Here is a 14,324-nt window from a genome sequence, read left to right on the forward strand (position 1 = left end):
AATGTTAGCTTGGTAACAAAGCATTCAATATTCACCGTTGGATGAGAACCTGATTTTGATTCAAGCTAATATCTTTCAAACGTTAGATCGAAAAACCTAGCTTGTTACACACAAATGAAATGTACAATTTTAGGTTTGTGTAACCGTACCCAAACATGTACATTTGTTGGTTCAACAGTAGTTAACCAAATTGTTAGCCATATGAGCACTTTCATATCAACCAATCTCTTCTTCACCATAACTAGTTCAAATGACTCAAATGAACTAGTTAGAGAGTTGTTCAATTGCAAGGAAATCTTATGTAACTACACAAGACACAATCGAAGCAAAAACGATTTGATTCACTCGAATCGGTTTATGAACTTTATAGCCACGGTTTGCAAACTTGCATTCCTTAGTTTATATAAACATGAGTTCACAAACAATCGTCTTTAGATATAACCTAACTCAAGTTCGCGGACTGGGTTCCCAGACTTAAGTTCTCGGAAGGAGTTCTCAAACTCCAGCAGATTTTCTCGGGTTGAGAACTTCCGCCAGTTCGCGGACTGAGTTCACGGCTCTTGTTCCGGTTCTCTTGATCAACAAAGTTCGCAAACTTCGGTTCAAGAAATAAGGACTTATACATATATGTGTTTCCACAAGAATGATTATATCCAACAGTGGTTATATAATCTAAACTCTCATTTCAATCATTGAAACATTCTTCTATAATGTTATAATAGTCGTTAGACATAAAGAATCGACTATCATCATCAAAGCCATTTTCAAAGTGATTGAAACATAACATGACTTTCGTCACTAGGTAGAGATGAGTTTGGCCAAAGAGAAAGCTTACTAACACATATTTCGAGAAATAGATAGGCGAGATAAACTCGGATCGAGATAGCAAATGTGTATAATCAAAGTCTATATAGCACAACGACTTTTGTCTCAAGATAGAAGATAGAGTAGATAGACTTTTGAGTGATAGATAAGTTCAAGTCTCCACATACCTTTTAGTCGATGAAGATCCACCAGTTCCTTGAGCAGTCCTTCGTCTTGTATGATGATCGCCATGGAGTTCTTGAGTTCAACTACACTTTCTATCCTAGTCCGAGACATTAGCTATAGTAGACTAGAAATCAAGATTTATAGTTTTGATCACTAACATTGACAAACATGCTTGAGATAGCAACGCATGCGAGGTTGACCGAGCAATGCTCTAACAGGCTTTAATTGGTGTTTATGGTCCTTGCAATGTGAATGAAAAACATAGATTTAGTATGGAGCAAGCTACATTGCATGGTTATTGGGATAGAATGTCTTTGTGTTTCGGTGGAGATTTTAATGAAATAAGATACATCGTGGAGAGAAGAGGTTTTCGTAGAGTTTCGAATTCAATGAAATTCTTCAATGATATATGTAATGACTTGGACCTTGTGTACTTTCCTCTTTCTGGTGTGAAGCACACTTGGATTGGGCCTCCTAATAAGAAAATCAAGATTCACCATTTTATTTTCTCTCCGAACTTAGAAGATCATTTTCCAAATACCAACTTCAAGAACCCCACAAGACCTCCTTCGGATAATTTTCCTATTGAGTTATGTTCATCGGATTTTGATTGGGGGTGCTTTCCCTTATCGATTTCAATTAGCTTGGCTTGATAAAACTAACATATTCTCCTTAATGAACTAATGGCGGGAGTCTTTTTCTTTTGTAGGTACGACGGGTGAATGTTTTTCATAGAAGTTAAATGCCTTAAAAAAACAACTGAAGATGTGAAATCGAGATATATTTGGGAACAAGGATAGGGCTATAGACACGACACTTACCAAGTTGAAAGAGTTACATGGACTAAATGATGAAAGAGGTCTTATCGAAGTTAACGAAGACATGTTTGTGACGGCTAGATTGGAGATTAGCGTGGCTCATCATCGTCAAAGCATAATGATGCGGGAAAAGTCAAGAATTAGATATTTTCGAGATGGAGATAGAAACACCATAACACTTTCATCTTTTGGTGAAGTGTCATGGAGCTTTTAACAACATCAATAACCTCCGTATTAATGGACGAAAAAAAAGAAGAAGAAATCAAGATGGGTATTGTAGTTCATTTTGAGTTAGCGTTTACAGAAATTTCAAACAATCACCCAAGAACCAAAAAATATGTGTCTAAAGAGTATTAATGAGAATGCAACCATGTGGTTGGAGAGATCTTTTAGTGAAGAGGAAGTTAAGAATGTAACTAAAGATTCGGGAATTGATCGTGCACCAGCCCCGGATTGATATCCTATGAAGTTCTTTATTGTTTGTTGGGATTTTCTAAAAGATATTTGATGAAGGTATTCGAAGAATTTCATGACCACATTGTTCTTCATAAGTATTTGAAAAATAATTTTATTGCGCTTATCCCTAAGAAGGCGGATGTAGAGGAAGTAAAAGACTTCCGTCATATTAGACTTATAGGGAGTGTGTACAAAATAACCTCAAAGGTATTAGAGGAATGTTTAAAGGTATATCTTATCTTTATCATCCGTATAATCAGAATCAACAATCCACATACCTTCAAACTCTGCTTCATTTCATACACTAAGCCAATATCCAAGGTCCCTTGAAGATATCTCAAAATTCCCTTAGATGTATATGAATGTGCTCTCCCAGGATTATCCATAAAACCACTAACTAAACCAACTTCTTGTGCTATATCCGGAAGAGTACAAACCATAACATACATAAAATAACCTACCTCATTAGCACAGGTAACCTTCGACATAAACCCCTTCTCCTCAGTTATAGTAGGACATAACTGATTTGATAACTTAACTATAGATGGTATTGGAACACTAATAGTTTTGGAGTCATGCATTCCAAAGAAACGAAGAAATATTATCAAGATATGATTTCTGAGTAGGAAGACATAACTTCCCCTTTGATAGATGTCGAGTAATCACCATACCCAAAATATTCTTAGCCGGATCCAAATCCTTCATCTCAAACTCCTAACTAAACTGTTTCTTCAAAACATCAATTTCTTACTTGTTCTTGGCAGCTAGAGGATGTCATCCACATAGAGTAAGAGATAAACAAAATTTCCATTAGTAAACTTCTTAATGTACACATGTTTATGGTACTCACTACGAGTGTCCTTCAGCTGCAATATAAACGTATCAAACCTCTTGTACTATTGTCTTGGTGATTGCTTCAAACTATATAATGATTTCTATAATCGACACACATAATCTTCCTTACCAGCAACTTCATAACAATGGGTTGTAATATATAAGTGTCTTCCTCCAAATATCAATGCAAGAAAGCAGTCTTGACATCTAACTGCTCAAACTCTAAGTCAAACTGCGCCACAAATGATAAAATGACTAGGATAGAAGTGTGTTTAACAACCAGAGAGAAGACTTCATTAAAATCCACACCTTCCCTTTATGCATAACCCTTATCCACTAACCTTGCTTTGTATCGTACACCAATAACGACCCTTGTAATTTGGAAGTCCATCCTTCACCGTATATACCCACTTCTACTCAATCTTTTTTCGACCGTTAGGTGACTTAACAAGTTCCCAAGTGCCATTCCTGTGATATACTCCATCTCCTCATCCGCGGTTGTTTTCCACCCAATAGCATGAGTATTAATCATTGCATACTCAAAGGTAAACGACTCATCCTCACAAAAAAATAATATATAAGACGTATACTCATCAAAACCATAACGAATTGGTTCAGGTATATCACGTTGAGACGCCAAGGACGGAATATTCTCAACTTGTTGCATAGATTCCTCACGAGGAACCTCAAACTCAACTTCATCTTCTAAAAGATATTATTTTTTCCTCATAGTAGATGAACTAGAAACTCTTTTCTCCACCTGCATGGAATCGTCTACAATACCGCTACTACTCTCACTTTCAATTTGAGAGTCTCAACATGTGAAATTCTTTGAATCAAGCATCACTTTCTTATTAAATATCACATCACGATTAATTATGAACTTATTCAATTCTTGGCACCATAGACGATACCCTTCTATACCTAAATGGATAACCTAAGAAAATTGTTTTCTTATACCTAACACCCAACTTACCTTCTTTAACATGAAAATAGGATGAAACCAAAAAACTTCAAATTGGAATACTTCACGAGATTACCAGTCCATACCTCCATAGGCGACTCACACTTAATAGCCGTTGATGGTGATCGATTCACTAAATAGCACGTTGTATTAACTGCTTCAGCCCACCAAATCTTGTCTGAATTTGCGCTTGACAACATGCATCGTGCTTTCTCAAGTAACGTTCCATTCATCTTATCCACTACTCCATTTTGTTGTGGTGTACCTTTGATTGTGAAGTGCCGAACGATACCTTGTTCCTCAGAAAACTCCTTCAATGGGTCTTTGACGTATTCACCGCCATTATCGAAACGTATCTTCTTAACCACATGACCAAGTTGTTTCTCTATCATGGTCTTCCACTTCTTAAACATCTCAGTGGCTTGATTCTTATGCTTCATGGTGTAAAGCCAAACTATCCCCGAAAAATCATCGATAAAGGTCACAAAATACCTAGCACCTCCCTTAGAAACTGTACGAGAGGGACCCAAACATCCGAATGGATTTAATCTAACATACCCTGCATGTGGTTTATAACGGTACCAAAACTGCTCCTACATTGCTCCCCGAATATACAATGCTCACAGAAATCAATCTAGCAAGTTTTCTCACCACCAAACAAGCCTTTAATACTCAACACTGACATACCTTTCTCACTCATATGCCCAAAAAGCATACGCCACAAACGTGTTGACTCCACCTATTTTTCATCAATTGATTGAGAAACCATAGCTCCATCACAAACTATGTCTCCTTGTAGAAAACATAAACTACAATGTCTTTCACCCTCATCTTCAAACTTCCATCGTAGTATACCTTCCAAATTTTATATTCTCCAGCATACTTGTATCCAAGTGATTCAGGTACTCCTAACGAAATCAAACTCTTAAAAATATGGAACATGTCTAACCTCTGAAAGTGTTGTCATAACACCAAGTGAACGAACCTGTATTGTACCAACTCCAACTGTTTTGCAGGCATTAGAATTACCCATCATAACAATACCACCATTCACCTCTCTGTAAGTGGTGAAACAATCCTTAATATGACATATATGATACAAAGCACCGGAATCAAGCATCCAACCATCATTGAGACAACTCTTTAATGTAACGGCCAACACTTCCTGATCAAAACCACACATTGGGTCTTCTAAAAACAAAAAGATAAAGAACGAAAATTTTACACTCTGAGAATGAACTCTTTGATGTAACAATATATTTTCAGCTCGAACACAAATTTTGGACAATTTTTTAAAATTTTTTTTTTCTTCTGAAGCATGAAATTTATTAAACTACTACGGGGTTATTACAAGAGGGTAAGTGATACTCCAAGATTTATCAATTATAACATCATATTGAAGCAGAGTATGAATATAGTAGTCTTCATATTAGATTTGCATCGAGGGAGGATGTTGGAGTCGAAGTCGAAGTCGAAGGTCAAGAGACCTTCGATCAATGCTTCCCACAAGAAAAATTGTGTTTTTGATGGACAAAATAATGTCGGTAAAAGCTTGGTTGATAGTAACGAGGTTCGATGCAATTTCGGTCGTTTGATCATTTAGCACCTTCCAAAAACAAAAAAATAAAATAATAATAATAATAATAATAATAAAGAAAAAAAAGTAACTATGCATTGTTCAATTGTTAACATTTTTTTTTTTTTTGAAAATGTATGAATATATTATTCTTGCGGGTTACAACGGAATTACCAAATGATAAATTAGTTTTAGGTGCATGCTGACAATCAAGACCGGCAAGTATGAAACCATCAACAATAATTTTAGCTAAGTTCATACAGTCTGACAACTCCATCATTCTAATTATTACTACGCACATTTCGTATTCATATAACCATACATTTCCAAGCAATCTTGCATACATTAGTAATTAATCAACTCATGAAAGAAAAAAAAAGGGTTTTAGAATCTTTACATCATGATTAATGCAGTATTTTTAATTTTTTAGACTTTCAATTATGGCATCCACAACTATTCAAAACAGTAACAAAAGTCTTTAATTCAGCCCAAAAATTGATCCAATTGGCTTCAATCGAGTAAACATGATGAGTTTTCCTTTCATTTGTTAATTTTCTTACAATTTTTGTTTTTGGTTTTTCATGATTACCTGAACTAGACTAATCGTGGGTACTCATTTCTTGTATTGAAAAATGTATCAAATAGAATTATTGTACGTTTCCTTTCCTACAAGCATTCCAAGTCAGTGAACAGATGATTGATCCACACTTAGAAGTCACACTGTTGGAGTTGGTACAGTTGTAGTGCACTCTAGATAATACATCATGGTTTGTTTGGAGTCTTTAGACACTCTAAACACATCATGAGTTGGTTTGTTTCTTCTTATCATAACATCCAAAAATTCACCGCTAGTTTTCTTTATACTCTCTGCTGACACCAACCGAAAACAATAAAATAAAATTGGGTGCGTTTCAAGTAAAAATAACCCGTATCACTGTAGTACAGCGGTAAAGTCATTGGGTAATGAAACCAGTAACGTGAATTCAGTGTTTCAAATAAAAATAGGGCAATGAGTACGAATGCATTCACTAAATGCCATCTCATTTCGGTTCTTCCTAAGTTCTTATCAAGTATGAGTAGTAAGTTCCCACTGACGCTATGAAAAATGAAGGTGATAATGAAGAAAATGATAATGGTGGTCGTGCAGTTGATGATGGTATTGTGTCCCGATCTTACGGGCATTTGATTGCATCGGAGAAACCGGGATATACACAATGGAGTCATGATACAGATGATCGAAGAGATGGATACTGCATATATGATGAGTCTTATGAACCACATACCCCACTTGAAAGATGAGTAGGTAGCCATGATATCCTTAATAATGGATGCATTTGAATCTCGCCAAAGGCAAACCTAGCTGATGCTTGGGAATCTGTCTCGCTTAATGAGTCACATCCCTAACAATATGCTAGTAACTTCTGGCTAAGCTTTCTTGACATGTTTAGATCGAAATTATCTTCGACATCTTGGTGTACTCGTGTGTTTTTCTTCTTTTTTACAGGATAAATACAGGGGTTATCAAATTTCACGGCATTTTCAAGTTCCATATGAATTATTTGGCATTGGTAATTTGTGTAGAATTTGATAGCCCTGGAAACACTTATGGATTTTTAGGTGTCAAACAACTAAACCATTCGAGTTTGCAATAGTACAACCCCTTCCAATAGTAAATGGGTCATTTCACTTACTTACCTTGGAGGAAACATGATAATCTTTGTTTGACTACGAAATTTCACCAAAAACTCTACAAATAATAAGTAGACAAGGAAAGAAAGATGGTAGTATTAAGGGCAAGTGGGAAGTGGTGGTGCTGGTCTATTTCTAATCCTCAATGCAAATTATGCATTTTTGGAATTAGAGATGTTTTTGTTCAAAATGATACTCCATGATGATGGATAATGAGAGTAGAATTCAATCTCACCCGTTCATATCATTATCATCATCTTAAGCTTGAAGCATGCATCAAGGGTAATCATTGTTGCATACAAATAATTCCAAATAGAAGAACCAAGTCTAATCGATCATGAAAGTGAGAGAGGGAACTCGATCGTATAAATATAGCTAGGCTTGATCAATTTAACATTGACTCTTTCTTGCTTTCTCTGTTCCATTCAAAGTAATTATCATGACAAATTTAAAGAGACATAAAAGGTGAAAGTGGAGGGGGAGTTGATGAGGTAAGTAATAATACGAGATAAATGAACAGTGGAATTTCAGTTTTATGGATATGTTGGACCATTTGTATTGACTTCTTTGGATCCACCATCCCCTATCATCTCCTCTCTTTAGCCTTCATGCATTGATCTCAATGGGGTTGAGTGTATGACTGAGCAAAAGAAAATAGTAAAAAAAAGAAGTCGTGTAACGAAAAATAGCAAACGAGTGTAGAAATTATGTGCCCTTGAAAGCCATCAGCTGTGTGTGCTTATCCATTCCTGACTCTGCAGTTCATCATGGCGGGTAACATTTTGAGATATTTATGCAACTCTTAAGCTGCACTTATGATTTTGATGGCGAACTCCCAAAACGATCATCTTACCTTGGAGTCACAATATTACTTGGCAACCTATTGGCTACGATCAACTTGTTACAGTTTTCCGTACAGAAAGTACTAAAAGCTGGCATCTCCTCACGTCAGTTCTTTCTTTTACCTTTTACAAATTAATTCACACTTACAACATTGTCCAGCAGCAGCATTCGGAAAATGATTTATATCCTCTATTGGAGATGGGATCCATTCTAAACTCATCCCTGTTAAACCATCGGGTTGGGAAAAACCGATCTCACTCTCTGCCGAGATAACCCGTAGTATTCAACCCGCGAGTTATGTAGTAGTTCCGCCTGTGAGTTGAAATCGAAACTCGCTGGCATTTTGATTTACCCACTAAATAAAATGATTAGTTTTTTCTTTTTTTCTCGTCTGACCTTGCAAATGCAAGTTTACTGCTGCACACTTCAAGTTCAAAATTTGGTTGGATTTTAGCTATGATAATAAAATCCAGGAAATAAAATAAGGGACCCAACCAAATTCAAGGACCATGTGAACTGGTTCAAATGAGAGACTGATCAGGAAGATATGCCATCATCGTCATCATGATCATCGTCAGAATCTACTTAAAGAGACAAATACGAATGATGAAAAAAACCAAGTAAAGAGGAAGCCACATGTAGTAGTTTTTATTTGACATTGATTTCATGAAGAAAGAAAATGGACACAACCAGAAACCTAACCGCATTGACTGTAACTCTTCCATTCCAACTTCCTCTCTCGTCTCTCTCAACTGGCTGTCTTTCTTTATCTCCCATCTCTCTCACTTTCAGAGTTTTGTTTGATAGAAAACACGTAAATGTCATAAAAAATTTAACCCGTTCTCGTCTCTTAAGAAAATTTGTACGTTCAGACTTGTAGTAAAATTATTGGGTGATGATACCAACCACTTGAATTCGAAAGTAATAAACCATCGAGAACAACTTCTAAAACAACTATGCTTTAATTTGAGAGAAAAGTCGAACTGTTATAAGGGAAATGGCGAGTTTCACGCGAATAAGAAAATTAACATGAGAAATTACGTTACGGAGGAGTTTGCATCTGATGATTTGTTAAGAATTTTATATTTGAATTAGGATTCTAATTAGGCCCTCCAAATTGCAGATTCCAATAACAAGGCAATCCCATCATCATCACCCACGGACGCATACTTAAACTGCATTCAAAATTCTAAATCTCATTCAACCTTTTTGACCCATTAATATTGAACTGACTAATTTAGCCCAAAATGTCCGACACTAAACCACTTAGACAAAGCTAATTCGTATTAGGATTTATCAGTCATTCCATGAGTATCAAAAGAACAAGACAAGAAAAAAACAGCAAAAAGATATAGAAGGAAGAGAGGACTAGAAAAACTTTCCTCTTAGATCGAGATAGGTGGCTGCCTTTTGTAATCATGAGTCTTCTTTGCCATCATTGCCAAAATTCATCTCTATTCTTCTCCTATCCTTTCTTTTTCATCATTCCGATTTTCCATTTTTAACACATTTATTTTCTAGTTTCTACCACGGTTAGTTTTTCGGGCATATGACCATGAACATTTTAAGAACCGGCACTATAAGAAAATTTTGGATTTTTCCGAAACCTGACTTGATCTAAGATGTGAATGTATAAATAATCTAACCAAAAAACACCATGTAGCTCATTTCGCGTTTGCAATGACCAATGCGCCTAATATCACGATTTCTATGGGCTGGGCTAATACAATTTCATATAAGACAAAAAAATCTCAAACGATCCTAACCGTCGGATCAGCTAAATGGTATCAGCCGGTATTAGCCCAGATAAGTCATGCCTAATACGTGATCTCTGTTTTGGTAACTACAGTTTTAGGTCCATACATTTAAGCTTGACTTTCAATTGACCGGTCAACAGTTAAAACTTTGGACTTTTTTTATTTCAAAAAATATCTACCCTCTGGAAACAGTAGTATAACAGCAACTTTAACTGTGTCAAGGGGCGTACCCTTGGACAACTTTAGGAGCATGGAAGCGTCTTTCTAAGCATTATTTAAACCCTTCCACCCTCCGACTCTCTTCTTCCATCAGTTTCCTCTCATTCTTACATCTCCCTCTTTCTCACAGAGTAACAGTACGCACCAAGTACAACTTATCTCTCGAGAAAATGTGTTTGAATGCATCACAATGGAATTTAGGTACTACTACTACTGCTGCTACTCATCCTCGTCAGATTCTTTACATAGCAAAGAAACCCAGAGTTAGAATTCAAAGGCTCAAGCAAAACAGGTATTAAATTGATACAAGTACAATGAATAACCCATTCCTCTTATTTTTACTCATTTGTTTTTGATTTTGTATATGATAATGAAAAATGGGTTTGTAATGAAACAGGATGAGGAGGACATTATCTGCAAGAAGAAGAAGGTTTGAAACCAGAGAAATGAGAATTGATGAAGGGAGAGAGATAGAGTTGAAGAATTTGAAGCTTTATTTAGAGAATAAAAGTATCATTGAAGAGAACCGAAAATTGAAGGAGAAAGCCTTATTGCTTCACCAAGAGAACAGAGTATTGATGTCTCAACTTCATAAAATCTCTAATACTACTAATACCTTAAGTGTTAATTAGGATTAGCTACTAATAAAATCCTTTATTATATAAATGAATTGAGATCTTGTATTGTTAATTAGCTCCTAATTAATTAGTATAGGGCTTTTAAAATGTGTTAGAGTTTAATATTATTCATTAGAAATAACAAGAGAGTTTAATCAACTTTACTGTAACATCAACTTAACAGTGACAGCACATGAGCACAATCAGTTCAGTTGGTACAGGTTGATTTTACAGGTGAAAAGTTATTTCATCTGTGGTAAAAGTTAAAAATTGGAAGTCTGAGCACATTCAAGATTGAAATGCCAAACCGTACCTGTCAAGGTTACTGCGGGGGTTTACCAAAATTCTAAGCTGGTTACCAAACACCAAGGAAACACCCACCCTTCTACCGCGTAATCGCATGTAATTTGATAACCCACGTAGCAGTTTAGTTATTTGTAGCATATGAACATTCAAGTAAAATTATGTGCTATTATCTTCGATATTAAATTAAGATATACCATGATAATTACTACTGAGCTATCTTTTTTACAACCAAATGATTAGGGAGACAACTTTTCAAATTAACTTGATGATTTTTATTGTCACTCTTTAATACATGCAAGTAAGAAAAGAAATCCGAGAGAAAAAAGTAAAAACTAGCTAACAAGAAGTCATAAAAGGTTAAATTCAATTTCAACAAACAACTTCCTATGAAATCGCGAAATAATATTTTCTCTGTTCCTTTTTAATAGGCTAGTTTTTATAAATAAATGTTTCAGAAAAAAAAGGCTGGTGTCCTGATTGGGAAAGTCAAATGTTATTTTAATTTTCTGGGACCACTTTTCTTTTAACTTTTTTTGATGACAAGTGTCATGTGGACCATTTCACTTTACTTCTTTTGCTGACAAGTGACATGGACCATTTCACTTCACTTCCTTTGTTGACAAGTGTCATGAGGACCACTTTCAATGATTAATAATCTTAATTTCCTTAAATTTCTCAAAAAACAAAACCAGCCTATTAAAAAGGAACGTAGGGAGTAAATAAATCAAATCCTCTCCATCAATATCTTGCTTCACCTGAGGGTTTGTCGTAGCAATCATACCTCGTCCAACACTCTTATAGTCATAAGTACAAGCATGTATTTCCGGGCACCGGTGCATTGAGCAGTAGAAGTTCCCGCAGCGACAACCGTAACCCATAAGCTTAACCCTCTTGTTACAAGTTGAACATCGGTTGTTAAGAACAACCGAATCAGTAGTGATTGAAGCACAAGAGCTCAAATCTTCTGCAGCTCTATTTACAAGAGAATCTTCCTCAGGTCTATTTACATGGCAGTCGTTGATCGTTAATCTTGCTTCATAGGCTTGGGAGTCCTTATAACACTTCGAGCACATACCCGTTGTGGACTTACTTCCAAAGAACCCACAAGTCTTCTTGCATAGTAGCGGAATCGATGATCCCGGACCACTCTCGCTGTTGCTGTTATTTGCTAAACTCATGTCTTCTATTCCCGTAATTGAAATCCCTCTGTTACCGTCTTTTAACTGGCTGACCTCTCTTGTTATAAATTTGGTAGTTCTAGAGCTGTGTATTTATAGTGCCATGTCTATTCTATTTATTAGTATTTCCTTGTAAGACTAGAAATTCTTATACCAGTAAGCTCCTATTTCAAAAGAACACTTGGACGTGTAATGATAGAGTAGGATTTGCTCGTTTTATATACGGAAAATGGGTCATTTGTCCAAATATTTTTAAAACATGGTTCAAATGGACGAGTAAAAATTAGTATGAGTGAAATGGACAAAAAAAAAGTAGAAGGATGAAACTGGATTCATCCTTGCTTAAACTTAAAAAATAGCTATGATGAAACTGAATGCATCCTGTGTAAATTAAAAAATAAGAAAAAGTATTTGAAAATTGGCAGGATAAAACTGTTTACATCCTGGCTATTTTTACATTTTTGTCCATTAAAACATAATCAAAATCTAAGTATCCTTTTCACCCAGGAATTATTGGTTTTGGTCTTTTTAACTCTTGTGAGGTTTCCAAAATATTAAGTAGGGTCGTCGGTTGAGTCTGCTGTCTGCCATTCTTATTTTCTTGCGCCCCATTCCGGAATATCGGAGGCAATTCTGTTTCGGATGGTTACTTACTGGATCGCATCAGAGAAAATTAGGCCCATTATTTTTAGTGTATACCCAACCCACCCTTACGAAAGAACCCTGATTTTGGGCATACCAAAATCTTTCAAGGCATACCACATGAAGACAAAAAATGTTGTGAAATAGCAAAATCAGATTACCCCTTAACCCAGTTTTTTTTTAATGGCAAATCTGCCCTTTACGATTAGTGTTAGTAATATTGATTAGTGATTAAATATTTTGTTTAGTGATTAAGATAATTTTCAGAATTATAAAAGGTTGTTTAGATGATTTTTTTGATCATGGTTCGGCGAAACATGTTGAGGTTCGGCTCACATCTATGAGCCAAATCTACCAATTGATGAATGGTTCGGCTCACATCTATGAGCCGAACAACATCCTGAATATCCCAGAAAAATAATAATTACTGGTTCGGCTTATATTTCGAAAATCGTATGAGCCGAACATCAATTTGTTATTTTTTGGGTTAAAATATTGTTATTGGTTCGGTACATATTGAGAATATCGTAATAGCCGAACCTCATAAATTTGCTAGGTTAGGCACATATTATGATTATCGAATATGCCGAACCCCTATGCATCTCTATCTGTGACTAGGTTCGGCTTGAAATGTCATGAAATTTTAAGCCGAATTGTTCATATACACTTACAGGAAGCTTTTGTGGTGAACAATTCGGCTAAAAATGCAACTCAATTTTGAGCCGAACCCAACACTGTAACCGTCATTTAATCGATGAAAAACAACAAATAAGAGATTGGGTTTGTAAAACTTACTTTCTTATCCTTATTTCCGGAGTTGGAAATGCAGTTGGTTCAGTTTCTGGTTCAATTGGTGGTTGATTTTCAGTTTCTACACCTTCATCTTCAATTGGTTCTTCTTCTTCAATTGATGGATTAGAAGACGATTTGGTTTGCCTAGTCCCTAGTTTTCTTTGTACGAGTCATTATGTGGTTGAGTTTAATCGACGATCAAATTTTTACGAATCGACAATTAATCACGATGATGAATTTTTTTTCGCAGGAGGGGGAAGAGTTCGGCTAGAGGAGGAAGAAGAAGAAGAGATGTTAAGGGAAACTGATTTTGATTAGAAAACTGATTTTAAATTTTTATATTAAGGGTATATAGGTAATTGAACTACCCATAGGGTACCCCTTATAAGGTCACCCAAGATGGGACTATTGTTTTGTATGCCTTGAAAGATTTTGGTATGCCCAAAATCAGGGTTCTTATGAAAACAAAAACCAAATGGTTGGTTATTAGGCCTAATTATCACGTGAATGTAGTATAGTCCCATATCTGGTTGATTTTTATTTTAATTAGGTAAAATTAGGTGCAGGCCCAAAAAAAAAAATTCTCATTGTCTGGCCCATAATTAATTTTAGGTACCGTGATACCCATAATTATTTCCCTGAC

At 35.7% G+C, this 14,324-nt stretch overlaps 1 protein-coding gene across 1 annotated transcript; it reads left to right on the forward strand.

Annotated features, from left to right (window-relative positions):
• The first annotated feature begins 10,251 nt into the window (after positions 1 to 10,251).
• LOC113306972 (protein LITTLE ZIPPER 1-like) lies at positions 10,252 to 10,871 on the forward strand. Its single transcript, XM_026555893.1, has 2 exons — positions 10,252 to 10,438; positions 10,544 to 10,871. Exons 1-2 carry the CDS (start codon positions 10,317 to 10,319, stop codon positions 10,776 to 10,778), a joined length of 357 nt encoding a protein of 118 aa, XP_026411678.1. The 5' UTR covers positions 10,252 to 10,316; the 3' UTR covers positions 10,779 to 10,871.
• Positions 10,872 to 14,324: the final 3,453 nt, after the last annotated feature.

This window comes from Papaver somniferum, chromosome 8 (genome assembly GCF_003573695.1).
Source record: "Papaver somniferum cultivar HN1 chromosome 8, ASM357369v1, whole genome shotgun sequence".
Lineage (NCBI taxonomy): Eukaryota > Viridiplantae > Streptophyta > Magnoliopsida > Ranunculales > Papaveraceae > Papaver > Papaver somniferum.

Coding starts and splice junctions, on each gene's coding strand:
- LOC113306972 (XM_026555893.1), top strand. CDS start 10,317: ATGTGTTTGAATGCATCACAATGGAATTTAGGTACTACTACTACTGCT. Junction 10,439..10,543: donor CAAAGGCTCAAGCAAAACAG/GTATTAAATTGA, acceptor GTAATGAAACAG/GATGAGGAGGACATTATCTG.